Consider the following 26,036-nt stretch of genomic DNA (forward strand, 5'->3'; position numbering starts at 1 on the left):
GGTATGGATATAATTTTAGCTGGTATGATATTATCCCTTGATTTAGATACAGTATTAGCTGGTATATTATCTCTTGGTATGGATATAATTTTAGCTGGTATGATATTATCTCTTGGTATGGATATAATATTAGTTGGTATATTATCTCTTGGTATGGATACAATATAAGGTGGTATGATATTATCTCTTGGTATGGATACAATATTAGTTGGTATATTATCTCTCGATTGAGATACAATATTAGTTGGTATATTATTTCTTGGTATGGATACAATTTTAGCTGGTATGACATTATTTTTTGGTATGGATACAATTTTAGCTGGTATGATATCTCTTGGTATGGATACAATATTAGCTGGTATAATATTATCTCTTGGTATGGATACAATTTTAGCTGGTATGATATTATCTCTTGGTATGGATACAATTTTAGCTGGTATGATATATCTCTTGGTTTGAATACAATATTAGCTGGTATGATATTATCTCTTGGTTTGGATACAATATTAGCTGGTATTATATTATCTCTTGGTTTGGATACAATATTAGCTGGTATGATATTATCTCTTGGTTTGGATACAATATTAGTTGGTATTATATTATCTCTTGGTTTGGATACAATATTAGCTGGTATGATATTATCTCTTGGTTTGGATACAATATTAGCTGGTATAACTGGTATTTCTTGATTTAGATACTGGAATATGTAAAGGAAATGATTTTGTAGTTTTGATGGGAGTACATTTATCTACTACTTTAGATAAACGCATGTCTGCTGCAATATAATTTGGAGAAGCAATTGAAACATTTGAAATATTTTGGATAGATGAATTAGCAGTTGTAATGTCTTTGATGATAAGTGGTTCAACAGTAGGTGATAATCGTTTGCTGTACTGATGTAGACGTGATGATGGGTGTATATATGGCTTTGAAGCATTGATATTGTTTTTAGGATCGCCATAATAATTGTATAAAGATCCCATTTGCTCATCATAAAATTCTTTAGCAATGGGGGCAGCGCTTTCAGAAAGAACAAGTTCCCCACTGTAAAGCATTCGTAAGTTTTCCATTAGATATAGAAGTGTCTCTGCTTCATTACCTATTTGAGAATATAAATTTTTCAACGATTGATCACCAACTTCGGTAAAAAAGTATTTTATTGCTGCATACACGCTTTCTAAATAGTCTTGCGAATTGTCAGGTTCATTATCACCATATTCACCACCATGTTCTAAACATGGAAATTCAAAATAACCAGACTTAATTTTTGAATTATTAGTATTAAATGTTTTTAAAGCTTGTGGATTAACTGTATTTTGACTGTCTGATATTGTTATAATATCTGATACTTTTATATTATTGAATTCTTCTTCACTATCAGATATAATTATAGGCTGGGATTCTTTAACACCAGATAGTGATTTAATTTCATCATCAGATATACACTCTATTCTATCAATCTCATTCTTGGACATAATGTTGCAGGAAGATAATTTTCTATTATCGAATTTCTCTTCATTATCAGATGTAATCATAGATTGGCAATCCTTGTCATTAGGCAGTGGTTCAATTTCATTATCAGATATACTCATACATTCTATTCTAGCATTCTTTTTCTCAGACATAATATTGCAGGTAGATTTTTTTTTGAATTTCTTTTTATCATCTGATATAATCATAGATTGGCAATCCTTGTCATTAGGCAATGGTTCAATTTCATTATCATATATAATCATACATTCTATTCTAGCATTCTTTTTCTCAGACATAATATTGCAGGTAGATTTTTTATTGAATTCCTCTTCATCATCTGATATAATCATAGATTGGCATTCCTTGTCATTAGGCAGTGGTTCAATTTCATTATCAGATATACTCATACATTCTATTCTAGCATTCTTTTTCTCAGACATAATATTGCAGGTAGATTTTTTTTTGAATTCCTCTTCATTATCAGATGTAATCATAGATTGGCAATCCTTGTCATTAGGCAGTGGTTCAATTTCATTATCAGATATACTCATACATTCTATTCTAGCATTCTTTTTCTCAGACATAATATTGCAGGTAGATTTTTTTTTGAATTTCTTTTTATCATCTGATATAATCATAGATTGGCATTCCTTGTCATTAGGCAGTGGTTCAATTTCATTATCAGATATAATCATACATTCTATTCTAGTATTCTTTTTCTCAGACATAATATTGCAGGTAGATTTTTTATTGAATTCCTCTTCATCATCTGATATAATTATAGATTGACATTCCTTGTCATTAGGCAGTGGTTCAATTTCATTATCAGATATACTCATACATTCTATTCTAGCATTCTTTTTTTCAGACATAATATTGCAGGTAGATTTTTTTTTGAATTCCTCTTCATCATCTGATATAATTATAGATTGGCATTCCTTGTCATTAGACAGTGGTTCAATTTCATTATCAGATACAATCATACATTCTATTCTAGTATTCTTTTTCTCAGACATAACATTGTAGGTAGATTTTTTTTTGAATTCCTCTTCATCATCTGATATAATTATAGATTGGCATTCCTTGTCATTAGGCAGTGGTTCAATTTCATTATCAGATACAATCATACATTCTATTCTAGTATTCTTTTTTTCAGACATAATATTGCAGGTAGATTTTTTTTTGAATTCCTCTTCATCATCTGATATAATCATAGATTGGCAATCCTTGTCATTAGGCAGTGGTTCAATTTCATTATCAGATATACTCATACATTCTATTCTAGTATTCTTTTTCTCAGACATAATATTGCAGGTAGATTTTTTTTTGAACTCCTCTTCATTATCGGATATAATTATACATTGGGATTCTTTATCATCAGATGTTGTTTTAATTTCATCATCAGTTACATCCATACATTCAGACCCATCTAGTGAAGAATCACTATCAGACCACACAACTTCCCAATTTATATCTTTTAGTTTATCTAAAAGATATGTATTTTTTTTAAATTCTAATATCTTTTTATCAATTGACGAAATTTCATTATCTGATGATTTTTTACCATCAGGTACAATTTTACTATCTGTTTTTATTCTATGATCTGGTTTTATTCCAAAATTATTCAAAATAACCAAAAAATCTGTTTCTTCTACTTCGAAATCTGAAGTATTAGAAGAATATTCACTTTCAGAAAATACTTCATGATCTGATAAAATAGTATCAGGTATTATACTTTCAGAATCTGTTATAGTTATAGTTTCAATATTAGATGTATCATTGTCTAATAGAACATTTTTTACCATATTTGTAGATAATTTTGGCACATAAGTATTCATTGAATTACTATGTTGCATTAATAAATCTTCATCGACATTACTTGGGAGATCTTGAACACCAATAAAATCAGAATTTAGGACATATTTATTCTTATAATCAGAACTCGTATTCAAAATACATGATGAATTTGTACTTAGATGAGCAGTATTTTTATTGTTGGTAGTATTATTGCCAGTGGAATTATTGTCATAGGAATTGTTGGTTTCATTCAGTCTTTGTTTTTTTACACTTTCATTTGAAATTGTACATTTTCTCTTTAACGAAACAGGATTAACTATTGCTTTATGTGGCTCATTTAAATATGAAGTTTTATTAATTGTATTTATTACATTCATACACTGATTATCTTCAAGATCTGTGCTATTTTTATGTTGGTCAGCACTACATATAGTTCCTTGTTCAGAATAAACATCAGCAATTTTTAGCTTACTTTGATTATTTGCTATTTTGCTGTGTTTATTACTAACTTGACATGAATATGTATCAATAATATCTGATCCCTTTTCACCAATTTCTAAATTTTCAACTTGATATTCATTTGCAATTTCTGAATATTGATTAATCTTTTCACTTTTACATATCGTGTCTTCAAAATTTTTCAATTGATTTTTAACATGAAATTGTATCAAATCTTTATTATAATCTATATGGGTAGTTACAACATGATTCGTTGAAATATCAGTAAAGGCGTTATTTTCAGATAAATTTTCTGATGAATTTTGACCAGATAAGATTTCAGGTTTTATATCATCAACACTCTTAGTTAATGAGTTTGTTATTTCAGTACCACTCATATTAGGGTCTGTATTAGCTATACAAGTTTGAACATTTTCTTCTTCAAGTTTTACAGGATTAAGTCCTTCATTTATTGGTTCTAATTTTGGTGTAAAAAATGCAGTGCTTGTTATTGATTCTGTATTATTTTCATCATCGCCATATTCAAAATGATAAATTGCAGTAATTAAAGGATTAGAAAAACTAACTTTTATTTCTGAACGATCATGTTCTTGTTTCTCTTGTTTTATCATATTAGGAACAACAATGGGAGATTCTACATATGTTGAATCTTGACATATATTAAATAAGTTATATGGTGGTGGTCCAAAAACTTTTAAGCGCTGTGTTTTCCTGAAATTTAGTTAAGTTTAATAAAGATAAATACATTTATATAAAACAAGTCTTACATTAAGTTGATATGATCCAATAATTTTGGCAATACAACAGTCGGGAAAGCACCACTTTCTGTAGAAAGGTGTTTTTTACAAGTCACACATAGGAACATACCGGATTGCAGTATTAAAGGAATTTTATTGTTAATCAATTTCCAAGTCCATGAATCATACATTAACCAGTCATCAGTGTTGAAAGGTTCTTTTAGATTTTCACCACATATTTGACATTGTGATATTACAAGAATCTAAAGAAAAAACAATTATTTTAAATATATTCAACAAAAATATTTTGTAAGTATATTTACTATGGCTAAATCATCACTGCAAAGACAAAAGGGATACTTCAAATACTCTGGAGTTGTTTTCCGAGAAGAGACAAAAACAAACTAAAATAAAAATAAATAATTATATTAATTTTAATTTATTGAAAAAAAATATTAATGATATTAACTTACTTTAAAAAATTCATATGTTGATAATATTTGTGTAATTGTTTTATATTGTTCTACAGACACTTTATGGACATGAGTTTTAGAGCAAACATGTATTGAACATCTTCTTGACTGAGATTTATTTTTGGATGTATTTTTTTTAGGATATCGTTCTATGAGTCTAGCCCTTTTTTCTAAAAATGAAGCAGAATAGTTTGCTTTTTTTTCAGCCATATTGGATCTATAAGCTTTTCCCAGAAATTTCCAACAATAATCACAGAGGCATGAATCAATAGTTAACGTTGGTTCAACTAAAATCATTAAATATTTAAATTTAGATATGTAGAAGCATAATACGAAAATAATAATAATAATTGTATTTCTTATTTATGTATCAATATTATTTAAGGGAAAAAACAGATGGGACTTTGACACAGTACTAAATCGATTATTAGAAGTTTATAAAAGATAAATAAATTAAATATTTAGATATAAGAGTACACAAAAAGTTTTTTTTAGATTTAATAAACATTTAAACTATTTATGATTTACTTTAATAAATAATATCAATAAGCTGTTATGTACTATTCTATATCTTTACTCAATTAAAATATATCTGTTCAAGCACTTTAAAATACCTAAATATGCATGCACTAAAAAATGAAAAGATTTAATCACAGATAACAGTGATTCAATATTAGAAGCAATTAGTAGTAATGTTTCTTTAAAATATTTATTATTATATCTGTTTATTTGGAAACTAACATTTATATTATTAACAGTAATTCTTTTATCATGAACTACTCATTATTTCAAAAAGTATTCATGTTATTGAAAACAATTTTTTAAGTTTTTTACTTTTTTGAATGACAACATAGTTTTAATTTCATATTCCAAAGTAGAAAATTTTTCTGAGTATTTTGATATATAAAAATTGAATTTAGGTCGAGTAGTTTATGAGTTATAAGTATTTTAAGTTTTGAGTACCTATAGTATAACCCCACAAAATGTTTGTCCACTACTCTGCTTGTTTAAACTTTAAATATGTATAACTCATAAAGTACTCGCCCTAAATTTGATTTTCATGTATCAAAATTCCCTAGAAAAATATTCCGCTTGGAATATGAAATTAAAACTATGTTGTCATTCGAAAAAGTAAAAAACTTAAAAAAATTAAATTTTTTATTTAAATGTTTTCTAACTTGAAACTATGTAAAAAAATGTTTTCAAAAACATGAATACTTTTTGAAATAATGAGTGGTTCATGATTAAAGAATCACCCAGTATTACATTATTATGATTCATTTAATAAAAATAACATATAGCAGCTATTGTCTATAATTAAGATAAATAAATATAATTGGGTTACAATTGAAAAATATGTGGCACAAAATGAAAAAAGATAATGGATATGTTAGCTATAAGCACACATATCATGTTATAAACACTATACAAAACATTTTGTTAGGAAAATAAGAAAAAAAAAATTTAAAACAATAATCAAAAAATAAGATGTACATAAATATTATAAATATTTTTAAAAGAACCTTAACACTTACTTTTTAAATATTCATTTTGTTTGTCAATACTTCGAATCCGACTAATATGAAAAGGATTGTCAAGTACTCGAAAAGCTTTCTTACACCATAAACAACATTTTTGGCAAATATGTGGTGTTGATTTAGATAACTGCCTGAAAATATCAAAACAACATACTATTTTAGATACACAGATTATCACAACTATAATTACTATAAAGATATAATCTATAACTTAAAAGACAATAATAAAATTTAAATATACTTACATTATTGCAGTTGAACCAGAACTTGTACGCATCCTTGTAATTTTACCTATACAAAAATATAAATACCTTGTATATAAAATTACATGTTTGAAACTAATCTTGTTATATAAAATGATAAAAATGTAATAATCGAGATCCGCTAATTAATCAGCGAAATAAGATACTAAATATTTTCGCGGGCTAGCGTGGCAACTAAACATTAATTTTTCGTAATGAAAAAGCGAGACCGTAGCGGCGTAAGCGTAATCGCTAAGATGAGGGATCTGACAACTACACGGCAAATCGAATCAGTGTATCCTGATGGAGAAATACGATAATATTTTTACCAGTGCCGCACTGACAGTGCGTCCCATCTCAAATCTAAATTTAAAAGTATAAAAACACGTTGCGTCACTATTTACTTGATTTTTGAAAATATTATAGACGAAAATTAAAACTAATTGAGAATTCCTGAAATAGTATACTATTTAGTATCATAGATTCAATATATAGTATATTTAATCCAGTGGCGTAGCTAGGAATTTTAGTTGGGTGGGAAGGAGAGCGGCAAAATTTCAAAATTGTTCATAATCAGGGCTCGAGACTTGTAGCACTTAAAATCATTAAAATAAGTGCTTAAAAACATAATTATAAGCACTCAAATAAGCATTTAAAAAACTTATATTTAATCAAAAAACATAATTTGTAACTGTGCTAAAAGTAATATAATTAAATATTACAAAAAAATATTAAAACAAAACGATTAGGAAAAGTTTTTAACTAAAATATCAAAAAAAAAAAATCTTTATATTATAATAAAATCAAACTTCACTTTCAAAATGTTGACTTATTGTTTATAGATTTTCAGAGGGATCTTCTGAAAAAACTATAAAAAATAGAAAAATTGATCAAAAAAATTGAAAAAAAAAAAACACTCAAATTTCATGATTGAACATGTTGCAACATGACATACACTTCCATAGCAATCTGCTACATTTTAAGTCAATCCATAAAAATAAACAAATTCTTTAAGACCCGAGCCCTGTTCATAAGAATCATGGATTATATTAAGTCAAATACACAAGTATATAGGTAGTAATAAATTAGTAATTCATTTCAGTAACTGAAAATAATAAAATAAATGATAGAATATAGAACTTCTTACACATTTTATTTAAAAAAAAAATATTATTTTTAAGTAAATACTAAAATTTACTGTGGTAAATTGTTTTACAAACTTTCAAAATTACTCTTAACAATAATAATTACATACATATATTTATCAATTCAACAACATTAAAAATTTAAAAATATACAGTTTTTTTAAATTGCCAAATTTTATTTAAAAGTTAATTTTCAGAAGAGGTTGGGAGGGAGGCAAGTGCCCACTTTGCCCCCCCCCCGTTACTATGACACTGATGTAATCTATGGTTTTACCTATTTTATTTTGTGACAAGATTGTTATGTTTATTATGCTCTTGTATAGCTTTTATTGCGGGCCTGACGTAGTGATGGACGGTTTTCGGGCGCCGCGATCAAAAATAATTATAATTACATGATACATAACTACAAAATGTCTATGCAATAGCTTTACCGCGACAGTACCACTGTTTTTTTCATTTAGATATTTTGTTACTGCTGGTCATTGGAAGGACTAATAAACATAGAGTAAAATAGTATTTCTTGCTGTTTTAGATATTAAGCGAAACAAGTGATGACTTTATTATATAAACTACAAAGATATTAATATTTTATTGTTGTCGAAAATAATATTTATAGCGGAAAAAATATTTCGTAATTATTTTTTTTTTTACGCATATTATTAAAAATAAACACACTTTTAAATAGATATGTTTGTCGTATTTATTTAAATGGAACAGTTAACTATGAGATGAAAAATATAAAAATAATTTTCTATGAGTATTTGAATGTTTGGAAAGTTTAATTAAAAACTTAACTCATAAATGTTCATGATCAATGTATATAAAAAAATGTGTTCACATTCATTCCTTTTTTAAAGGAACAAGTTGATTTAATTGTTAATTTAAAAATTAATCGCTATCTATAAAAATAAGAAACTACTATGTAGTATAGTCTATAACAGATTATGAAAAATTTAATTAAAAAGTATTAGTGAAATTTTTTAATTTTTAATTTGTAAATACGTACAATTTATCAGATAAAGAAAAAGAAAATTAAAAATGAATATAATTTGAATTACCTGAAAAATGTTTAATTTCTTTAGAATTTTGAATTTAATTTACATGTTGTTTACTACCTAAATATGCATATGAACACAATAAACGCATTTTTTTCCAAGAACTGATGGATATTTTTATTAAAAAAAAATTAATGCTTTATTATACGATTCCAAATAATTGATAAATTATTAATTAAAATTAATAAATTGATAAATAAATTATAAATGTTATTATGAATGTAGAAATAATAAGTTTAATTTTATATTATGTGATAACTATGTTGGGTTTATTTTGATGATTAATGGTTGTGTCAAACACGACGGTAACGATAACAGTATTATAATAATATGTTGTATAATAGTATTCAGTCTGTGTTTAGTTCATGCGTCTATCGTCATATCTTTTTTATATTTTTTCTAATACTATTTCTGAATCAAACATATTTTTATTTTGCTTTTCCAATTAATCTAGTGGCCATCTCCAAATGATTAAAAATTTGTCTGGGAAAGGACCGTATGAGACTTCAACAACAATTGGATAAAACGAAAATAGATATTAGAACTATTGATGAATCAATATGATTAGAAGATTACTTAAACAGGGATAAATATAAAAGTTTATTGGAAGCTACTAAAAGAATAAAATGCTAATAAAAAGAAAAAAAAATGTAGGTAATGATTTTAAAAAAACACTTACTCTTAACTAATTTTGGATCTGTATCTGTAAGAACCTACATAAAAAAAAAAATAAGATAAAAGTGTACAAATCTGTATTAAAAAAATTAATATGAGTATATAATGCAGTTAGGTAAATTAACTAATATTATTAATATATTTTTAAAGCCAATTAAATAAGTTAGGATAGTTACCTGTGAATTTGATTTAGAAATATTTACATTCTTTTCATTAGATGTAGAAGCTACATTACACATTACTTTTAGTTGTTGATTTTTATCTTTGGTGTCAATAGGTTTAGAAGGTATATTGATAAGATCTTCTAAATCACTATTTTCGTCATTAAAAAGTGAAGAATTTTCTGCCTTGATATTATTTATAACTGTGTCAAAAGCTTTTCCACTAAAATTTGTTTTCATTTTAATTTGTATTAATGTACTGGATGATATTTTTGGCTTCTCAATATCATCATTAAATATTCTGTCCGAGCTATCTTCAGTTGATGTAGTATTGGTCTGATTGTTGTTAGAGGTTTCTTTTATTGTAGTGTCCATTTTAATAATTGATCCTTTTTTGTCATTAAAAAAATATTGAATTACTTGAGGTAAGAAAATCTGAAAAAAAAAATATGCATAAAAAATATGTTTACAGGTTATTATAAATATTAAGTTAAAAATTATTAATGCATGACATATTTAAATTTATCTTTTAAGAAACACGTTAATATCACTGAGTTAACTCAGACAGAATGTCCTGGAAACTCAAACATGCGTCAAGGACTACCTATAGGCATTATGTAAATTAGATGAAAATATAAAGTTCTCCTAAACCTTAGGTGGCCTAACTCTTGATCACCTGCCTTCTTGTTTGTGTTTTCAGTCCATTATACCTTAGTCCGTGGAGAATATATATGTCATAACACTCATAACTTTGTAGTAATCTTAAAATAGTTATTAGAAATATTTTTAGAAATAGGAAATTAGTAAAGTAATCTGTAAGCACAAACATACTTACATCATTTTAGAACAAATTAAAAAACTTTTGGATAAATTAAAATATACATATATATGTTATGGTCCAAGTAGAAAAATTGGTCATTGTACACAATGCACGTAATATTGGAGCAATGTAAACTATAAATATTTATTTCCCATATAGACTGGTCATTGTATACCTAAAACGCTAAAACTGATGCGATCATTGTGTATAACACGTAGGTACTAATGTATATTAATTTTATTTCAGTACCTCATCATAGAAAATAATTTTTATTGATGTGAACTAAGTGAAGTATAATTTAATAATCAAGTAAAAATAAAAGTAAGTACCAAGCGTTGACAGAACTTGAAGTGACTTACGATTGATTTTGGGAGTAATAATATCAGGCATATAAGCAATAAATGTATTGTTATTAACATAATTTTTCACTAATGAATAATAATTATTAGTATTATTACATTTGTTTGCAGTGGAAAATTACAAATTAGGTACAACCAAAAGTAAACTAAAACATTATTTTACAGTAGAAATCAGTATATAATTTGAAAGGAACAGTTTGTTAGTTTTGATGATATACCCAACATTCAGTTGTTACTTAGGGAAGTAGCTAGTGTGTTTTACAACCTAGAATGCCAAGGCTATAATCATTGCACTTGTGGTTAAAAATGTGAATCATGGAGATACAAGCTTATTCATTTTTCTACTTGGCACTATAAGTCAGGCCATTGTATACAATGTTTAGTTTTTGTATATAATTATCCACATATCTTGAAAATATCGAGCATTGTATACAAACATATATATATATGTTATTATAATTTATAAAGTTTTATAATATTTTATTTTCTATTTTAATAAGATATTAAAATAAATCTAATAAAATAGTTTAGGGTACTATTTTAATCTAAAATAGCCATTGAATATGTCATATATTTATGAGTATATTAGGTACCAAATAAAAACATACAGGTATCAGCTAACCAGTGGTAGCTTGGGTTCATTTCATTTGGTCGGCTGGAATTTAAAAGGGCTCCTAATCAATGAGACCAAAAGCAAATGGTTATGGGCCTTTTTAAAGATACCTAATTTAATTTATCTTACTGGCGTATGTAATTTGCGCCACATTTGAAAATTTATTTGGTAATTTGCGCCACTTTTTTTAGGTGGTAGTTTGCATCACATAAAACTAAATAAAAGGACATTATATAATCTGCACCATTTTGTACCTTCAAAAATTGTAATTTGCGCCATTATTCGCCTCATTTAAATTGTAATTTGTGCTACTTTTAAATAGCTAAACAATTTTTTTTTTACAAAATAACATATTATTGTATTTTTAATCATTTATCAATCAAGTTAATTTTTAGTTATACATTTCTAGAAAATTATTAAAAGTAATTAAAAAAAAGTATTAAATAAGTATAATTCCAATGTATAAAATTCAGCTATATAATGTTATAATAAATAAATGTATATAGGTATACTTAAATTCCAACAATTGAAGTTAAAAGTGTGACACAGATTACATATTCTATTTCGTTTTCTGTCATGGTGCAAATTACTGAAATTAATTATTAGATGTGGTGCAAATTACAGGTAATAAAATTGGCGTAAAATACAGGGTAAAATACTATCTCTCGGTTTATCTGTTGTTTATTGATTTATAATATTATATATATAGTATTTTATCACATGGTAATTATTATTTTTAAAATAACACAATACCTACCATGATTAATATCTACAAACTAAATTGTTTATGAACATTTAAAATAATATATTTTAGAAGCTCAATCGGGTAATGGCTATAAGGGTATAGTCATGGATTGCCACCTGTTTAGGCTGCCACTGCAGCTGACAGAGGCAAGATGACACATAAGCTGATGCGAATTGAGATATAATATTCAAATAAGACTTAGTCAAATTAAAACTTTTTTGTTTATATAACCTTACATTTTAAAATTCATCAAAAACTGTAAAACTGCTTAAAAAGTAAAAATTAATGGAACCTATTATATAATTATAATCAATACTATAAGATATAGTATTACCTAATGTTATAACAGCTAACAGCACAATGTCTTTTTGATCACAGTATTTTTTGTTTAACTTGGTATTCTGGCAAGAGCATGCATAGATTAACAAAACAACCCTTAAATATTAAATTTTAGATAAACTATCAAATATCATAGAAATACATTTTTTTACTGACCTTAGCCATCAAATTTGATTTGAAAATGCATGTAAACCATAATTTATAAATAAAATGAATAATAGGTTTTTGTATATTATTGCATACATAATTCATTATACAAAAATATAATGATCAAAAAAATAAATATTATATTTTTATATTAATATCCATACAAAATGGTCTGGGTTTAGGAAAGTATAATCTGGTAATTCTAAATTTAACAAACTTACAAGAAAAATAGATATAAGATATAATATTAGAGTTTATTACACTGTTAAAACTAAATTAATATTTTAAATATTATTAGAATTAATAATTATCTATCTACAAGACATTAATTTAAATTTACCAATTTAATGAGAATTCAATACCTAAGTGTATTAAATCTATAAATGTAAATAGAAAGAACATGTTTGCAAATAAAAAATACGAAATTGGGGTAGGATACTATATAAAAATTGAATGTGAAAATTATATTTTTATGGTTCAAAAAAAAAATTTTTTTTTAAACAATTTACATGTATCTACATTTATATTAAATACAATTTTTATTTTTAAAATAAATATTAAATCTCTATTTATTTAATATAATAAAATATAATCTAATTTGATTAAATTTTAATGTTCCATATAGTTAATTTAAGACAAGCATGTGAAACACGCGGCCCTCGACTTATTTTTTGTGGCCCGTGGCTACCAATATCAATGAACAAAAAAAAGTAAAATTTTACTTAAAATGTATTAGTTAAATATTAATGTTGTGTCACAACTTATCTTAGATTATTAAAGAATTGTTAAATGTTAATGTTAATTTTTTTATTTAGCTTTACCTGCTGTGTTTGTAAACATATAAAATAAAATTGAAAAATTTGTATAAAATATTTTATTTTTTTATGTGTGGTGTAGTAAATTATTCAATATTTTTGGCCCAATTGATACTTTGAGTTTGACATGCCTGATTTAAGAGGACATTGTACCAGCATGTGTTTTTTCCATCTTTCTAACATGTAACATAGATAATTTGTGTTCAGGAGCTGTTAGTTTAAATATATTAATCAATTTATCTATTATCAAACTCAGAATATTATCTAGAACAGCGTTTTTTAACCTGGGGATCGCGATTGCCTTGGCTGGGGGTTGCAGTCGTCAAAAATAATAAAACACCGATTTACAAAATGAACCTTTCGTTCAAAATTTGGCTTTCCCAACAATATGATACAAATTTATACTTAATATAGATAGGAAGGAGTGTCCCAAAGTGATTGAACATATTTTATACATATGAGACTAAAAAGGTAGAGAAATGCTGATCTAGAATATTCTATATAATTTATTAATATTCTCATTATAAAGTGAGTTAGAGCTATGTAAAATATTACAACTTGAAAAACTCATACAACTCTCATTAGAATTATAATATTAATAAAATTTCAAGAGATACACTATCTAAATAATATTCCAACCAAAAAGTTTTATAATAGGTAAATTGACTAATATTAAAGTCAATGGCCTAAATTGGATTCTACTGCACACATTTTTAATATTGGAAGTTAAAAATATGGAGACAACATAACATAAGGAAATTACGCTCTAAGAGAAAAAAAATTGTGTTTATAATAAATAAAATATAAAAAGCGGTTTTTTCCAACTCTAATGTGATCGATGATATTTAGTATTATCAACGATTGTAAAGGATTTACCAAAACCGACGCCACCGTGCATAATGTCTATGATTAATTACGTGCATTGTCGGTCTTGACCATCCCAACTCCACAACTGCATTATCAATTTCGAGACCAAAACAAATTTAAATTGTGGACTCGGGTGATTCCATCTCACGGGCATTCTTCAAGACGATCAATCAAAACAACGACGATAAACCAATGATCAAAACAATGTCAATTAGATACAAATTATACAATATCAGTCTGTGCATTTACTTGCGATAGTTGTATTGAACCTTCATCTACCTACGATGTAAAACATTATTCTACTATTTATGCGACAAACAAACTCACGATGACAATGGCGGCACACACGTGCCTTGAGTGCGTTGTGACCTTTGTCGACTGTACAAATAGACTATTTAGTTAACCTACTGTTGTATAGTGTTTAATAATTTAATTATTACAAAATCGTTAACTACCTATTTAACTATTATTATTTTATAATATGTCAATTATTAATTTACGTCTTACGACTGCGGAGCGTACGGTTGTTAGGAGTTAGGATTTAAAAAAAAAAAAATAAACACTTAAACTTAATATACTTACAGTAGAGCCAAGGCTAGAGACGCAGAGTAGACGAGTAGAGTATACTAGAGTAGATGCACCACTCTTACGATGGTCGCCGACAGGATGAGATTAGAAATGATCGAATAAAACCGAACATCAACTACCGAAAAATAGTTATAGTACGCAGCAAGCGTGGATGCGCGGTAAACCTGTCACGTCGTCAAGACACTTTTCCCGAAATCCCATGGACTAAAGTAGTCTGGAGGCCCGGTTGTATAATAATAAAAGCTAAAAACGGTCAGATTAGTTTAGAACACGATTTTATAATTTTAAAATACGTAGCCGGACCGAAAATAAAAATTTAAAACTAATAGTAATTAATATTATTTTAGTCGTGCTTAAAACCGATAAAACCTTAAATCATTGGACCCACATCACCGCCCGTCCGTTCACCAAATTCAAAGTTGGACCAAAGACCAATGTTATGTTTAATACTCTATAAACAACCTATAAACTTGTAAAACCACTTGGCACTTATGGCGCTATCTGAACCACGATTTAAGATAAATAATAATTATCTTAAATCGTGATCCGAACTCATATTGTTCTGTGGTAGTACGGTACCGATCACCAATTCCTACCCGTATTCTATCTATTCTTAGTCCGTGCTTCGAAGCACGTCGAGTTTCCCGAGGCGTATAATCAGTAATCACAACGAACTATACGCACGTGCAATGTAAACCATATCAACAGCTGACTGTTACTTATATTTGGTAGAAACCATGGTAGACCTGGTATATGGGTAGAACTCGTGATTATATTATGATAAAATTATCAGATAAATATAATATTATCTTTTATCATGTCATGTGCCGAAATATTAATATTTTAGTTTCATCGGTGTTTACTGTGGTTATATTTTTTCTTTTTCTTTTACTCTCTTTAGTCAAAAATAAAAATTTGTGTATTATAAATACGCCGGTTAATCGCCGCTGATAAATTAATGATCTTAAATATAATACTACTGTTTCTTGTAGTTACTCGTTGATTTTTGTTTATAATTTACAATGGTTTTTACAACGGCAATGATGATGATCAGAAGTAGAGGCCCTGACGAGTTTTGGAGAAAAAGGAAAATTTTCAAAATTGCTGCTGTAAATAATGTTTAAAAATATCCTATCATTTATATCTATGAGCCTTATTTGATTATGAATAATTCTCATTTAAAAATCCCAGCGAGGTCTAGTGATTAATAAAATATAACATATTTTCAGTATAGTATTCCCCTTTCTCCATAAGTTATAATAATATTTTATACATATTATATTTTTAGCACTTTTCCGGTCGTCGAAGAAATTGCTATTCAATTGCTATTAAGGCAGTTCACCGTGCTCTTCAATTTGCAACAATTGGGCGGACAGTGCGAAAAAGTGATATGATCGATGTAAGCTACAAAACATGTAAAACAAGTACAGTATACCTATAACTGTTGCTTAAAACCTACACTTAAGAGGACATTGATTTGCATATGATTTCTCTATTTTACTAATGTATATCATAGAATTAGCATAATACATTTTATGATATTAGTTTTAATATTAGAGTCAATTTACCTATAATCGAACTTAAAAGTAAGAATATTATCTAGGACAGAATTTCCCAAATAATGGGCTGAGACCCACTACCGGGCCATAAAAATATAATACCGGGTCACAGAATTTAATAAAATTCTCATATTAAATTTTATTATTTATCATTTTGTTCGATAATTTGATATAATTAATAACTAAAATATTTTAATTATCACACTGTTCTGTTCTTACAAATCAACGCTTCAATTTTATTATAAAATTTTATGTGGACATTCAAATGTGTTTTATTTTGCCTTTTTTTTACACAATGATAAATGTAAAATATTTTTGTGGGTCATGAAGAGTAAAAATATTAATTACTGGGACAGCTCAAAAAAGAGTTTGGGAAACACTGATCTGGGACATGTCATATGCTTTTATTGATACTATTTTAAAGTGAGTTATAGCTATTTTAGTATTAAAATATTTCTTACAAATATGATAATAAGTACATTTCCTCTAGTATTACTTATAAATAAACTGTAGTAAAAATATGATAAAAAAGTCTATAAAACTAACATGATAACTAAATTAAAAGTAGCAATTTGATTTTCATTAATGCTGATATATTATGTTCTTTATGATACCAATGTTTAAGGAACAATAGTAAAAATGCAAATGAATAGCATAGGTTTTTTTATTTAAATAAAAAATGTCTTTAAAAGTTATTTTCCTAATTAATTTATAGATGAATATTATTATAAAGATTTATATTCTCAAAAAAATAATTATTGACACTATATATGGCAGACATTATTGTAAATTAAATTAAATTATATAATATTGATAGTAAAATAACGAGGTAATAAATAATAATATAATATTTTGTCAATTACCTTTTGTTTTAAGTAGTAATAATAAAATAATATAATAAATAAATGTATTTAATTCCAAGCTGCGACTTTATTGAAATATAGTGTTTTGCTTTTATCATGAATACAATTTAAATTAAATTAAAACAACAGTACAAAACTTGACAAAAAAAAAAAAATACTGAATTATGGATTTGTTCCATTAAATCATAATGTTTTTAATTTCATAAAAAAAGAAATATTTTAAGTTCAAAAAATATAACAACCCAACTTAAATTAAAGTAATTAGTTATTAGTATTACACCTGATGCCAAAGAGATTTTCTCAATTAATAACCCGATCTTGCTAAATTAATTAGCAAATTAACTATAATGTCTTTCTTGTCATGAATTAAGATTATTATATATCTGTGGCATTGTTTATAAAAAATCACTGGGGTAGTAAATTGTTCGAAATAAAAATAAAAATAAAATACCTTAAGAAACAAATAGAAAAATTTGGAAAAGGATTGCTGATGCTATCCTTCATTACCCCTTATTAACACCACTGTTAGGTATAATGAATAGAAAAACTATTTCAATTTTACTAGTATATAGTTGGAATTTAGTAGTTTTTACTTAAATTAATTAAAGTGAAAATATGGTTAATTAATTTAATGCAATTTTTAAGTAAATATATTAGTTAATTAAACTAAATTAGTAAATTATGTTTTACGAAAATGTTCAGATACAGTCAGTGAAAATTAATAATAATAAGCAATATTTTCATGTTGGTATTGTTTACTTTCATTTTTAAATAAACTAAAAATAAATAATAATATATTAACAAGTTGATTAAGTTAATATTTATAAAAATATATTAAAAGTTAAAATAGTAATACCTATTATTTTCTTTTTATCATAATTTTTATTATGTTATAAGTGACATTTTGTTTGTAGATGTCTTGAGTTCTAACCTAAATTTATAAACTAAATAATTTATCTTCTGTGTTGTTGTATAATGATAACAAAAATAAATTAATAATCAAACTTTTTGAGTTACACTATTTCTATATTAAAGATGAAAATGTATTTTTAAATGTTCTCATTTGTTTAACCAAAATGCTTGTATAGTTTTGTCTATAAGTTAGTTTTACGATTTTATGGTAAAGTGATGAATGATTGTAGTTTTTTTAAGTAATTGAAATAATTTATAATGTATAGATAAGCTATGTAATTTAATAATGTATAAGTAATAATAATAATAATAATACTAAAATAATTAATATATTATAATAGCAAAATATTTATAATAACCAATAAGTTAACTTTAAAAAGAATGACATTAGAGTTATTATACAATTCTCAAAAAAATTCTAAGCTATCATGTAAATATTTTATAATTTAAATTTATAAATAAATTTTTGTACTAGCCAAATAATTATCTCTAACAATATTTGAAACCAATTGACACTTTCTGAATACAGATTTTATAATAGTTCTTAATATTGATTTGTTGTGGCAATTTAATGTTAGATAGACAGTATAATATTTGAAACACATTAAAACTAAGATATTTTAATTAATATTTTATTAAGTATTATATTTTTTCAAATCTAATTTTAAATTTTAATATTTTAGTTATGGAACACTCGCATTAATGCTGGGTGTGAAGAACATGGAATAGAAATAAATAATTTCAAGGATAGTTTATCAAAATGTGATATTCAGTTGAACAAGAAAGTTTTAGCTGATTTAGCTATTTGGGAACCTAATTCTTTTAAAGTAAGAGTAACTTATTTTTTATACAATAATTTGTACTAGCTACTTATTATAGTTTAGTATTATTTGTTTCAAAGAATTGAAATAAGTAAATTAATAATTTCTTTTTTTTTAGGCACTGTCTGATCTAGCAAAATCTGTATCAATCGATTATAATTTACCAGGCACTGAAAAATACGACAAGCCAACAAATGTAGTCACTAGAGGTTTATTGAAAAAATAATTTTGTTTTATATTGTATTTTTTAAATGAATCATTAAGAAATATCGATATAATATTAAGAAAAATCCTTAAGAAATTTTGTAGAAACATAAATAAATGTTATTTGTAAAAACTAACTTACCATTTTATAATCAATTATTATCTTAACAATTTATTGAATATTAAATTATTAAAATACAGACAATATATTGTGGTAGTATTATAACCACAGACATGCATAGGGGGATGTACCTTTCTTCTTTTGGAATTAAAACTTAGGTGGAACTATGATACTATTACTTTCCAATTTACGGTGGCATGCCTAGGCAATAGGCATCCTTCAAAAATTACATGGCAGAGGCCTAAATATCTTAGTCCTTTTATGTTATTTCTGGATAAAATCAAAATTTTCTTTTTATAGAATAAATAACTGCTAAAAAGTTGATTTAGATTTCATAGTAAACAAATTCAATAATTTAAGTAATAGGTGTTTGTTGTTATAATATATTTTTATATTATATTATTGTAGTTATTATATTTGTAAATTTTTTGGTCTTTTTTAAAATAATTAATCTGGTTTATTAGCACTTATACCCTTTATAAAAAGTTTCTCAAATGATTTCTATTGTAATTGTTTCACAGTTGGTTTTACGTCTGTTGGTTGTTTAAAAAAATTATCAAATAATCCCAATAAATAGTAATCATTTGGGGAACCTTTTATAAAGGTACGTTTGTACTTGTTTTGGTCAATTACACCACCCAAGCCGGATCCAAATACAGTATATGTTTCAATTTTCTTAAATGGTAGTTTTCTTTCTTTATTTGAAGGTTTACAAAAAGACTTAACATGGTTTCTTTTACTTGTCCCCTGTATAATATTTAAATACATATTATCATTGATTATATATTATAATAATGTATAATTTCTTTCATTAAGAATTGAAAAATCAATTTTTTTCCAATAATAATTAATAATAGTAATAATAATTAATATATTCAAAATTGTTAAAGTTACTATAAACATTTATAATGAAACTATGATGTATCTTATCATTATTAATTGACAAAAATTACATAAAAATCATTAACCTCGTAATAGGTATTTCATAAGTTAAAATATATTATGTAAATTACTAAGTTGCATTAAAATGTATCTTTTCATCTACAACTTTCACTAATTTAGCAAAAATTAATATTAAAAAATAAATTTCAAAAAATGTATTAATTTAAATATTATAACATTAGTATTAGCAATATTATATATTTGCAATTTTTTAAAGTAACCTGGATTAGGTGATTCACTATTATAATTTATAATATTAGGTACCATTAAACTTACATTTTTTGATTTATTTTTTGACTTTTCATACTTCAAAAGTTTTAATTTCTTTATTAATTCTTTTCTATGATTAAAATTTGCAATAGCTATTTTTTCACGATCCTCATTTTCTGCATTTTTAAGTTTTATTTCACGTGTTATTGAATCATTGTATACGCGTAATAAAAATCTTCTGTATTCGTTGTATTCTCTTAAGCTGCAAATCACATCCTTGTCTTCAGTAATGAGTCCTTGTTTTTCCAGAAATTTTCGATTGATTGGTGAATTTACCCAGTGTTTTAAATGCGGATCGTGTAATGGGTTATATCTGTGTGATATGTCATACGAGTTGTTTAATAAAAAACTTAATTTATTATCTGAATGAAAAGGATCCTTTCCCATAAGTCCTCTATGGAAGACAATTGGACCAGATGGAGTGTATCCATGATACATTGGAATTTTTTCATCGAATTTTCTGGATTCCCATGACGGAAGATAGTTTTTTAGTGGCCGATAATTGGGGCGTGGTACACTATCTCTGAATTTCGATACGGCTGTTGGACGACGAATAGCCAGCAATGTTGTTCGATCACATTCTTTGGCGGGTCTCCATTTTTTTTTTAATATCGGTAAAGGTTTTTCTCGAGTGCCGCATAACATAGTTATTTATTTCTAGTGAAAGTACCTACCTATATATTTATTGAAATCAATATTTTTGCTAGTTATTAAATGTTCGGTTGCCACCTAAAAATAGGTAATTAATAAGGCATTATAATATAGCATGTAAAAACGTGTTAGATGTATATTATATCTAATATACAATATTAGCCGGATAATATATTTGTAAATAACGGTTGTTGAGGTTGTTGATACTTGAACAGACGGTAATAATCAGCTATATGTGATTGTTAAAAAACTCACTGACTGTTTGGTCCCTAATATATATGTCATGTGACACGAGTATGGATGACTTATTTTATAGTGACTCAACCAGAAATAAATAGAAATATTCGTTGAATTAATATTATGAAACTCAGTCAAACGCGTAGTAAACAATAATGATATACCTACCTAATGTAAAATAATCAGACATGCGTTAGCAGAGATTTATTTGGTAATACTCATCTTTACATCGACACATCCATTGTTGCATTGCATAGGATACTAAGTACCTACCTACTTAATACAACAGAACAACTTCCTCGGTTTTTAATTGTACCTTGACATATTATCCGTATTTTTTCCTCCTACTCAAGTGTAGATGACAACATACAAGAGGTACCTACCATAATATCGTCTATACCTATACTTAAACTTTTTCCATAATTTTCTGCAATTGTAAGACATACGTAACGGTTATAATTTATAAAAAAAAATTAGATTTTTACCTGTAGAATTTTTAGTGGATGGTAGCATTGTATACCACAATATATTATGTCGTAATAAATTTGAAATGTCAAAATTACTTCACTACCGAATTTCCTCAATAAAAATTGGTAATTTTATCATACGTGGTAACACAATAAACAAATTGCTTTCTTGGATAAATAGAAAAATAGTTATAAACTATTATGGCTATGCATATAGATTGTTGTTTATTTATTTATCTATAAATTATTAATAATAAAATATATTGACTGTTATATCTGCTCTATTGTAATATTACAATTTACAATAGAAAATTATAAAAACCTATATAAACCACTGGTTTATAGTTGAACGGAAAGTTAATTAAAATATTTACTATTAAGGCAAATCATAGATATTATTTAAGGCTAGATACTAAATAATTTATCATGTATGCATAACAGTTCTTACAACTTAAAATATATTTTTATTATGTGTGAATTACATTTTACCTACCTATAAATGTACACTGTACAGGTTTAAGCATTTAATATTTTAAATTAATTAAAATTCTTTTATTTTTTATTTTATAAAACAATATTAAGATAGATTTTTTTTAGAAATAAATTAAATATTTTATTTTAGATTTAATGTTGATACATAACATTATTATGTTGTGGTATATCATTACTATAATAATACTGATTGATCACAGCTGTATCGCCTGTACCTACTGTAGTCTGTAAGTGATATAAGTAATTATCTTCGGAAGAAAATACTTAAATTTTATGGGGACAAAATAAGCTTCGTATAGTCTGTATAGATGTAATAATAAATCGTTTCTTTTTACTGCCGTCTGAGCCCGTTCAACACGCCGAGGTGTTAAGTTAAATAAATTAATTTACTCAACTACTCAAGGTTCTTTCAAAAGATAAATATTCACCTTATTATATTTTCTTCGTGTTGAAAGTATTAAGTAATCTTCAACGAATAATGAATATACTTAAAACACATTTAACATGAAATTGGAAGAAAATCGAAACTATATTGAAATATTAATCCCAACATAAATTTATAGCGGGTATATACATTTTGTGCCAAGACACTTATAGCTAATAAATTGCCTGCAATATTTCGATGTTTATATTGAAAGTATAAATTATATGATAAACATCGAAATAAAATATATTTTTGTGAACCATCTACTTGTGTAATTGGCGGAACACAGCTAACTGCTAAACACATATTATTAACAGTGTCTTCATTTACTCGTATATGAAATACGGGGAAAAACCAAAACAGTGCTATATACCTGCCAATTAAATAAAATCATCTGTCTTCCGATGGAGGCAGAAATGAGTCATACATTTATAAAAAAAAAATAAATTAAATTTTAAATATATAGGTAGCTTGTAATAACAGCAGTTGAACTTGAAAAGATCAAATTAAAATAATATAAAATTTATATATTATATATTTTAATAAAAGATAATAATTTAAAAAGCACCTCTATCTGTTTTATTTAAATCGCGTGGGAGGATTTTCACGCATAGTTTTAGAAGCAGAAATATCTGTGACAAGTAAATGTATCATTTCATGTGTTTTTCTGACGAACATTGCATGATATAATCTTACACACGAACGGGTCTGGAATTAGCAGAAACTTACGATTAGTGCTACTCGTGCGTTAATTTAATATTTTATTACAGGCATACTAACTGCGAATTTCAAACGTTGATTTCAGTTTTTTGATTTAACTTACACTCGTTTTTAAAATGTGCATATTACCGCGGGCACGTGTTTATAAATGACCTAGATGCTTAACATGGTCCACACGATTTCTTTAAAAACTTACCATGGTAAACACTAAACACACCTTTTATGACATAATTATTTATTTAAAACGGTAGGCAGTGTTCATTTGTTTTTTATCGTTAAATAAATTCCAATTAAACGAATCTTTTCTAAAGTTTGAATATATTTTTTTTAAATATATCTACATATTTTCTTCATTGCAATTATTATAAAAGTATTTTCACCGGCACTTTAATTAATCATGCATAATTTACGTGCAACAAGGTGGCGTGAGTTTCATGAGTTACATTATATACACTAAGTAACCTGAGCTTCAAAAGGTTATTTATAACTTTATAACGTAAAACATTTCAAACAATTTAACGAAATCAATAAACGAAAAACAAAACAATTTGATTACAATTAATCAATTTATATCAATTAACATAAAAAAAATAGTTAGATACAGATAATGTTATTAAAAAAAACGATTGTTCTTTTTTTAGGTACCTATATTATTATTATATATTTAGGGCATATTATATTATTAATTTAATGACAATTTCAATTTTATTAATTTTTAACTTTTAAGGTATCATATTATTACCAATTTAAAATTGGCCAACTTTTATTGCGTCAGTTACAATTTTTTGAATGATTTTATTGTTGTTTTTTTTTATTAAATATACCTATTACTGAATTTATGTTATTTGATTCATTTTAGTGCTTATGATAATTTCATCGGTGTTTACAATTATTTTGTTTTTATTATTAAGGTTTGAACTTAAAACTAAAAATTAAAATAACGTTAAAATGGAACAATTGAATGTAATTTGAAAGTAGTATACAATGACGTTGACGTTAAAGGTTAAACATTAGCATTTTATAACGTTTAGATGTTAGAAAGATTGAAAACGTAAAAATGTTATATGTATTTTTATAATTTAAGCTCTACATTTAATATTAAATGATAATAGTAAACTTGTATTCAGGTCTATATATTTTGTTGTCTTTTTAAAGATAGAATATTTTTGTAAGTATTTATTCTTTGATATGATATTGAGTTAAATTGAACAAGTTCGTTTGTGTGAGTCCTAGCTCTTTTATATCTAGTACATATTGTCTATATTAATAAAATATTGTTTTCATTAAAATAAATATTTTAAAATTTGGAACGTGTAATTAATTTTTAAAGTTTTTGAACACCCGAAGAAAAGTTATGTATATTGCAATTATTGGTTTTTGTTCTATGTCTATAGTTAGTACGGTTTAGTTTTAGAACAATTCTCATTAAACGTTTATAGAATCGCAAATACAAAAGAGGATTGTGAACTTCAAACATGGTTTTGTCATAATTATAAATGTATGAACAATAATCGAAATTATACGAGTAATATTCCTAAGCTTATAGAAATTATGAAACGGTGAAAATTATGTTATGCTCTGAAATCTGTAAAACAAAAAAAAAGAAGACTATAATAGTAAAGGAAATCGGCATGAAACTAATACTTTATTTATTAATTACATATAACACCTGCTGTAGGTTTTTCAGTAATAATTTAAAGTTCATATTTAATAACTTATGTTAGCATTAATAAGTCCGTGTATTATTTTTGTATATAGTTCGATTATTGGTTTTTTAAAACATAATATTTTAATTTACATAAAGTCTAATTATTAATATGCGAGCCTTAAATTGTGTGTACAAATTTAACATGTAACAATCTCTGAAATGCATATTTTGTGTAAATATGATTAAGTACTACATCATAAGCTTGTATATTCAGTTGTGTGAAGGTAGATAATTAATAAATTAAGATATTTATTGTATAATCATTCCTAAGTATATAGAAACTAATGAGAGGCGATGTTAAAGGATAGTTGTACAGGCTGTACCCAGAGCCGTGCCGTGCCGGGCCTAGGAGGCATGCACCCTGGGCGCATGGTTTAAAGGGGCGCCAAAAAAATTAAAATGCATAATAATAAATAAAGTAGGGGTGAATATTTTTAATTTTTTTAATTTTGCTCTGGGCACCAAATCTTAACGGCACGGCTCTGGCTGTACTTAACAAACATGTCTTAAAAATTATTTGTTATGTCTTATTTTATATTGATAAAACAAGTTTTATTTTATTTCATTGTTATAAAAGTGATCTAGCTATCGTTTTTG

The 26,036-nt window shown here is 25.9% G+C and overlaps 3 protein-coding genes across 3 annotated transcripts; 1 reads left to right on the plus strand and 2 right to left on the minus strand.

The window, feature by feature from the left end:
* Positions 1–462: 462 nt before the first annotated feature.
* On the minus strand, positions 463–15,399 carry LOC113561291 (putative uncharacterized protein DDB_G0282133). Its single transcript, XM_026967626.1, has 9 exons — positions 15,043–15,399; positions 9,771–10,190; positions 9,599–9,632; positions 6,723–6,768; positions 6,475–6,608; positions 4,940–5,226; positions 4,790–4,870; positions 4,497–4,729; positions 463–4,440 (listed from the first exon to the last, which is right to left on the minus strand). The coding sequence occupies exons 2-9, from the start codon at positions 10,128–10,130 to the stop codon at positions 663–665; spliced, it is 4,953 nt and encodes a 1,650-aa protein (XP_026823427.1). The 5' UTR covers positions 10,131–10,190; positions 15,043–15,399; the 3' UTR covers positions 463–662.
* Positions 15,400–15,886: 487 nt separating this feature from the next.
* LOC113547874 (50S ribosomal protein L20) lies at positions 15,887–19,544 on the plus strand. The gene is made up of 4 exons (XM_026948430.1): positions 15,887–16,157; positions 16,337–16,447; positions 19,066–19,209; positions 19,322–19,544. Exons 1-4 carry the CDS (start codon positions 16,071–16,073, stop codon positions 19,427–19,429), a joined length of 450 nt encoding a protein of 149 aa, XP_026804231.1. The 5' UTR covers positions 15,887–16,070; the 3' UTR covers positions 19,430–19,544.
* A 148-nt stretch (positions 19,545–19,692) lies between these two features.
* LOC113547875 lies at positions 19,693–22,227 on the minus strand. The gene is made up of 2 exons (XM_026948431.1): positions 20,747–22,227; positions 19,693–20,275 (listed from the first exon to the last, which is right to left on the minus strand). Exons 1-2 carry the CDS (start codon positions 21,383–21,385, stop codon positions 20,030–20,032), a joined length of 885 nt encoding a protein of 294 aa, XP_026804232.1. The 5' UTR covers positions 21,386–22,227; the 3' UTR covers positions 19,693–20,029.
* Positions 22,228–26,036: the final 3,809 nt, after the last annotated feature.

Source organism: Rhopalosiphum maidis, chromosome 4 (genome assembly GCF_003676215.2).
Source record: "Rhopalosiphum maidis isolate BTI-1 chromosome 4, ASM367621v3, whole genome shotgun sequence".
NCBI classification, from domain to species: Eukaryota; Metazoa; Arthropoda; class Insecta; order Hemiptera; family Aphididae; genus Rhopalosiphum; species Rhopalosiphum maidis.

Bases quoted from the DNA above. Each gene is read 5' to 3' on its own strand.
- LOC113547875 (XM_026948431.1), bottom strand. From the start codon at position 21,385: ATGTTATGCGGCACTCGAGAAAAACCTTTACCGATATTAAAAAAAAAA. The intron at 20,276-20,746 runs GTAAGTTTAATG...AATATTATACAG, and splicing joins CAAAAAATAAATCAAAAAAT to GGGACAAGTAAAAGAAACCA.
- LOC113547874 (XM_026948430.1), top strand. From the start codon at position 16,071: ATGGTTTTTACAACGGCAATGATGATGATCAGAAGTAGAGGCCCTGAC. The intron at 16,158-16,336 runs GTAAATAATGTT...TTATATTTTTAG, and splicing joins AAATTTTCAAAATTGCTGCT to CACTTTTCCGGTCGTCGAAG. The intron at 19,210-19,321 runs GTAAGAGTAACT...CTTTTTTTTTAG, and splicing joins GGGAACCTAATTCTTTTAAA to GCACTGTCTGATCTAGCAAA.
- LOC113561291 (XM_026967626.1), bottom strand. From the start codon at position 10,130: ATGGACACTACAATAAAAGAAACCTCTAACAACAATCAGACCAATACT. The intron at 5,227-6,474 runs GTAAGTGTTAAG...TAATGATTTTAG, and splicing joins ACAAAATGAATATTTAAAAA to TTGAACCAACGTTAACTATT. The intron at 4,730-4,789 runs GTAAATATACTT...TTTTTTCTTTAG, and splicing joins GCAGTGATGATTTAGCCATA to ATTCTTGTAATATCACAATG.